The sequence below is a fragment of the Vulpes vulpes genome, chromosome 15 (genome assembly GCF_048418805.1).
Source record: "Vulpes vulpes isolate BD-2025 chromosome 15, VulVul3, whole genome shotgun sequence".
In the NCBI taxonomy this organism is placed as follows: domain Eukaryota; kingdom Metazoa; phylum Chordata; class Mammalia; order Carnivora; family Canidae; genus Vulpes; species Vulpes vulpes.
In genome coordinates this window covers 107021365-107027747 of record NC_132794.1, presented here as the reverse complement: position 1 = coordinate 107027747, position 6383 = coordinate 107021365, and the positions used below count along the sequence as shown (strand labels likewise).

The window sequence follows — 6383 nt, the reverse complement described above, 5'->3', positions numbered from 1 at the left end:
GACCCTGGGCTCCCTCCCCTCCCTCAAAGCTCACACCCCAAGCTGCCTGGGTCACAGGAAGAGATCATCTGGGGAGAGTCGCACCTGAAGCCCCACTACGCTAAGTAAGGCAGCAGTGTCCTTACTGGAGGGTGTGTCAGAATGTTCTGGAGAGCTTCTTCAAGATGCAGATTCCTGGGCCTCCTCCCAGAGGTTTGGGGTGGTGCCCAGGAATCTGCATGTTGACAGGAGATGCCAGCGCAGGTGATGCAGGACCCACACCAGGAGGAACCCTGGTAACTGCCAGGTGGCTGACACTGGGTCTGAAGGAGGCTGACTCGGTTGCCGGGGACAAGCCAGGCAGGGAAGCAGAGCGGAGGCAAGGGTGGATTTGCTCCTTGTCACCTCGTGGAGGCAGCAGGAGGAGGCCAGTGGCTCCCTGGTGCTGGACGGCCACGCTCAAAGGCCTGGGGGCTGCCTTCAGAAGACCCTGGTCTGGCAAAGCCACCAAGTCTTCCTGGGGGCTACTTGTGCCTGATGTTGAGATGCCCCATTAGAGCTCGCCTTTGTCCCACCTCTCCCAAGGAGTGACCATGAGTTTGTCTTGAGCTTCCGTGGTATCCCAGCCCTCTCCTCAGGCATCCCATTACTTGGGGAGCCAACACCATCCACGCCACCCAGGCCAAGGAATCTGTGGGGTCTTGTGAAGTTCTTCAGACCCCGTGACCCTGTAAAAACCTAAGGAGCCTCCCTGGAGTCTGGGCAAACTCCCTCCCCCCTCTACGGATTCATTCAGTAGGACTCTACTGACCCCCACATTCTGATGTTTCCTTTGGGCCATAGGATTCGGGATAGCTGGGGTTCCATGACTACTCCTTATCATTGCTATGCCTCCCTTTAAAAATAGAGTAAAACGAAACTCCCCAAATGCAAGCCTCTTGAAAACATACTGGCTTTAGCAGCCAGAGCCTGCTTAGGAAGAAAGAGGCCCAGCTCTGCGTACCAGCCACCTTCCAGAAGAAAGAGGAGGCCAAGGGCAAAGCAACACTGGCACCATGTGCCTCTGAAGGACACGTGCACACTGGCCCCGGGTGACTCCAGAGACCCCACAGATGAAGTCGCAAGTGTGTCTGGAGCACGTAAGTCAGATTGTTACAAGCCAACAGCATGGTGACATCAACGTGAGGGAAAGGTTACAGAGATGGATACAACCAATCCTTTAAAGGTGAAATGTGAATCATTTTCTACATTTAATAAAAACATTTTCTCATTTGAGGCTCTGGAAGTCTTGAGTCACATTTTTTTTTTTTTTGGTAACGCCCCCCCTCCCCCACCCACTCTAAAATGTCTGAAAACACATGGCTTGACAGCGGCTGCGCAGAAAATATACACCCTCAAAGTCTGACTTTCATTTAAATACAAATATACAAAATGTAAACTGAGACAATAGAGAAATTTACAAAACTTTTCCTTAAAAATAATAAAGACAAAATTCAGTTCTAGGTATGACGCTATTAAAGTACGTGCAAGTTGTCGTATCCAACTGGATTTCTATTGCAATGTTCCACGTCGGCTTGAGGGCCACCTCTGGAGACAGACCTGAGTGGAAATCTCTTTGAGAAACCTGGAGGCTCTGCGTCGAGGGGGCGGACGGCCTCCTTCCCCGGCTCCTCTGGAGGGCTCCCCCGTCCACAAGTTCTGCCTCGACGGACAAGGGGCTGGGCTGGTCCCACTGTGGACTTAAGGCCAGAGCTCCAACTAGCTGCTCCCGGTGGAGTTTGAACTGACATGGTTTGAATTTATGTGGTGGTTAAAACTGGTCTTGGGATTGGGTGAACTCTTGGAATTGTTTTGATGCTGGAGGAGAGAGTGAGAGTGAGAGAGAGAAAGCGAGTTAATCCTGGTGGACTCGTAGGGGCCTCTGAATCAGAAAACAGGGCCTCGGTCGGGGCTGCTGGCCAGGTGCTCTTGCTTTCTGCTGCCCATGCTCTCTCCCCCTGCAAACCCAGAGCCAGAGGACCCCAAGGCAGAGAGGGAGGAGTGGCCCCTCCTAGAATATCTGTAGGATCAGTAGTTGTAGACCTGCTTTGGAGTCTGAAAGCTGTCACTTAGCTGAGGGACCTTGGGCAAGTCATTAAATCTCTTGGTTGCTTCACGTGCAGTGTGGCTAAGAGCGTCGTTAGTGCTCTCGGCACCCTCCTGGCATCCCCTGGGCACAGGCCCCGCACGTTGCAGGAAGGAGGAGGAGGAGAGGCCCGGGGCATCTGCCAGGGGTGCTGGGTGCTGTGCTGAGGGCCACCGACCTCTACCTCACTCCATCCTCTTGTGGGCTCTGGGCCCTGACCTTTCCGGAGGGCCCACAGAGGCGGGAAGTGGCAGGGCCACATTCAGACCCCGGGTCTGTGAGACCCCAGGTCTCCCCAGCAAGTGCTTCTCCCTGGACCTAAGGACATGCTAGGGACTCAGTGGTAAGGGCTTAGGTCCTTCCTTTGGGGAACTTCAATTTTAGTTGGTGGAAGCATTTAAAAATTCTATTTTTATAGTATATGAACAGAAGTATATTTGGGGATAGGATGCATGAAGCTTTCAGATAAAACCCCAAACTTGTCCTCAGTCTACATTTTCTCTCCACGTGCATGGTCTGTGCCTCCTGTCATTATCCCCAGATCCTCCCTGTGGGTTCACCAGCCGTGTGGCCCTGAAACCCCCCATCAGCCTCAGTTTCTCTATCTGGAAGTGGGGTCATGGTAGCACATCTGAGGCTCACGCTGCACTAGGATGCCCCAAAAGGAGGGATCCCGGTTTGGCTTGCTGCTGCATCTCAAACCCTGAGAAAACAGCCTTGCACCCAGTAGGCACTCGATACATCCTGGCTGAGCAGCCAAATGGTTGAATTAAGGCTTCTGTGGAGAGTAAGTAAGAGAGGCCCTCAAAAAGCACTCAACAGCTGCCCCATCCTGTTATGGGGTGGGGGTGGGGGAGCTGGGATGCCCTGCCTGTCCTCCTTCATCCTCCTGGGGAGACAGGAGTGTAAAGAACAGGAGCCTCAGGGCTGTGGGATGGACACACGGGCCAGGCCAGGAGGGGGTGCGGTTCTGGCCTCCTGGGGCAAGGGGAGGAAGTGAGGGCCTCAGGGGTCCCTCACCGGCCCATGGGGACACTTCTTCCACTTGGCCCATGCTGAACCCTCAATCCAGGGACAGGCTCTGAGGAAGACTGCCTTTTCCCAAGGGGCAGAGTTTCCTCTGCTGCCAGCCGGAGGGCGCGGCATCCAACCCTGGGGGCCCCACCCCAGGAGCCCTGAGGCTCCCCGGGATCACCTCCCCACAGCTGTCCTGCCTACTTTCTCTAACGTGCAGTTGGTACCCACAGGACTTGAGGCCCTACAACGGCCACACGGGGCAGTGGGTTCTCTGTCAGGGAGATGTCGGCCCCAGAGGACACTGGGCAAGGTCTGCAGACATTCCGATTGGTACAGCGGGAGCGGGGTAGGGATGGGGCGCTGCTGGCACCTGGTGGGTAGAGGCCACGGAGGCTGCTAAGGGCACTCCAGGGCACGAGGCGGCCCCGGGGACGGAGAACTCACCCAGAACATCCACGGTGCCGGGGCTGAGAAGCCCTGATGAAAGGCGAGCTCTGGGCCGGCCCCTGCGGGTCCCCCAACCCGGCGGGTCTCAGGGGCTCGGGCAGGCTGCGGCCTCCCACCCTAACCCCCGTCTCCCACACCCCACATGCAGGGAGGAGGCCGCAGCTCCGGCCTCGGGGAAGTACCTGGGCCCGGGGCATCCCGGGGCCGACGCCGGGACAGCCGGGCACGGAGGGGGCGTCCCTCACCTGACGCTTGAAGATTCTCTGGAGCAGCCCTTTCTTTGGCGGTTCTGGAGGGTGACTTCTGTTCAGGTCCGGTGAGAGGGTACCGTTAGGTCCAAACACGTTCAGCTCCTTGAAGCACTCGGTTTCTATCATCTGGAGAAGGAGCCCCAGGGTGGCGTGAGGGGCTGCGTTAGTCATCTTGGCTGGACAGGAGTCCCAGCAGCCGCCACCCTGCCCTGAGCCTGCTCCCCATAGGTCCTCCACCCGCCCCGCATCCTTCAGGGGCCCCTGGGGCCCAGACCGCTCCCCGCCTGCCCCTACCTCTCCCCTGCTGGCCTCCCCGAGCTGCCTCCACTGAGGGAGCAGAAGCCGTCCTCCGGGGTGTGCTCATCGTCCAGCCCCAGCCCTCATCTCCCCCTTCGCCCCACCCAAGCCCAGGTCACCCCACATGCTCTGCACCCTTCCTCTTTGTCAGGGCCCCTCCTGTATCGCTCAGCTCCAACCACTTGTGCTTCCAGCCTCCCCTCTCCCGGCCGGACTTCCCGAGACAGTCCCCTAGACCACCGTGTCCGTCCCTCGTCCCCCAGGTTCGGACGGCCACCACCCTGCTCACCTCGCTCTGCCACGGGATGGGCACGGAGCCCGTGGAGAACTTGGAATAGAAGTCATCGTCCGTGTGGTCCAGGTTGACGCCTTTCACGGTGGAGAACTGCTCGATGTCCAGCACGTCCTTGCAGTACACGGCGCGGGGCTGCGGCCAGAGCGCTTGGTCACTTGGGTTCTGATGGGGGCGGGGGGCGCCTTTCTGGGGACCCTGCCGCTCCCTCTCACAGCTCTGCCGAGGGGCTCCTTCCCACCATCACCCTCTGCCGGCTGCCGCTCGCCCCGCTCTCCAGGCTGGGGCCGTGGTGCGGTGACACAATACGCCCTCTTGGACCTCACGTCCCTTGGCACCTCAGGGAGCCCCGCTCCCTCGAAGCCCACAGGGCCAGGATGGTGGAAGCCCAACCTCCAGAGAGAAGGAATGTGGGGGGCCCCGGAGGACCACCCGGCCCTTCTCATGCTACGGGGCACCCCGGCTCTGCTGCCCCACAGGTCTGGCTGGGCTCCCAGCTGGGGTGCTTAGGAACTCTGGGGAAACCACACATCCCGATAGGCCTCGGTCTCCCCAACTGCAAAGTGGAGGCCGTAGAAGCACCTGCACCCAGGGGCTGGTGTGAGTGCCCGCCACGGCGCCGGGCACCAGAACCGCGCTGTGGCTGTCAGAGCGCTAACACCCCTGTTCTCGCCCACCCACGGGCCCCAGGATGGACGAGAGCAGGTGCACAGGCTCAGCCTGGGCTCAGGGAGCAACTCACGTCTGGAATGAAGGGAGGGTCCAACATCCCGGCTTCTAAGCGCTTGAAATTCATGTTCCTGAAGAAGGGGTGTCTCTTGACCTCCGCAGCCCCCTCCTCCCGGCAGCCCAGTCTCTGCTTTGCATCTTTGGTGAGCAGCTGTGACAAGAGAGCCCCGAGAGCTCATGCCTGATGGGCCTTTCCTCCCAGCTGAAGGCTCGGGGGGGCTCAGGGGCTTTGGGCACCTGTGGTCATCTCCTTTCCCAAGTATGCCCCTGAGGACACGTCCCTCCTCCAGCCTCTGTGAGCCCGTGCCACCCCCAGGCACCCAACGGACACTGCCCAGCCCGCTCAGGCCTTGCTGCAGTGTGGTCCCGCACTCGAGGTGTGCCTAGAGCCTGGAGCGGGCAGGAGGGCAGGAGTCCCGTCTGCCCTCCCTGAGGGGGTCTTCCCCAGGACCTGCTGCCACTAATGTTTGCCGCATTGCGTCACCTCTCCCGCTACAGGCGAGCTACAAAGGGCAAGGACCGTCTCTGTGGACCTCACTCATTCCTTTACTCTGCTCCCAAGTACCCTGTAGACATGTGCCTGGTTGGGGCTGAGAGGGAGGAGGAGCACTGAGCACCTGGCCTCAGCAAGATCATGTTCAGAGGACCCATCAAGGCAATACAAGTACGACACCGCGGTGGCAGGGGAACACAAACCGGCTGCCGGCTGGCTGTCCGGGAGGCTTCCCAGGGAAAGGACATTTGCAACAGGCTCTCCAGAAGTGGGGAGGTGGCACTGTGCTAGGTTTTAAAAGCAGGTGGTAGAGACTTGCAGGGAGGGCTCGGGGAACACCTGTCTCTGAGTCAGGGTAAAGGATGAGGGTGCAGGGGACGGGATGAAGGGGGCTTGCTGGGGAGAGTGCTGGAGGGTCTTGAGGCCAGGTTAGAAGGACTCTGATCTGGAGGTAGTGAGGAGCCACAGATTGTCAAGGTAGAGGAGTGTCTTCATCAGAACCAAGAGGTGGGAACGTTCATAGGAGAGGAGGCTGCAGTAGCAGACAGCCAGGCCAGATGCCTAAAGGTGTGAGTGAGGCGGGGAAGTGAGCAGCAGGAGGGCGGTGGGGAGGGGGAGACGGGGCTGGGAGGGGGCGGGGAGGGGCAGGCTGGGATGCTGGAGGCCCACCAGCTGACCACCCAGCGCCAGCCCCTCTGCCACTGTCCAGGTGTCCCGGCCTGTGCTTCCCTCCCCCCGGCGCCACTGAGCACT

At 59.5% G+C, this 6383-nt stretch overlaps 1 protein-coding gene across 4 annotated transcripts in view; it reads right to left on the bottom strand.

The window, feature by feature from the left end:
- Window positions 1–1197: 1197 nt before the first annotated feature.
- The window catches only part of GRK5 (G protein-coupled receptor kinase 5), a 208592-nt gene continuing 203406 nt past the window's right edge, over window positions 1198–6383 (bottom strand). For 2 of the 4 annotated variants that reach the window (XM_025994296.2, XM_072740221.1), the window contains exons 13-16: window positions 5151–5288; window positions 4406–4543; window positions 3751–3945; window positions 1198–1836 (exon numbers count right to left, since the gene is read on the bottom strand). In XM_025994296.2, coding sequence (XP_025850081.1) covers window positions 1738–1836; window positions 3751–3945; window positions 4406–4543; window positions 5151–5288 — 570 coding nt within the window. In that variant the 3' untranslated portion in view covers window positions 1198–1737. The remainder of the gene's footprint in view (window positions 1837–3750; window positions 3946–4405; window positions 4544–5150; window positions 5289–6383) is intronic. The other 2 variants (XM_025994297.2, XM_072740222.1) reach the window with 1 other exon arrangement.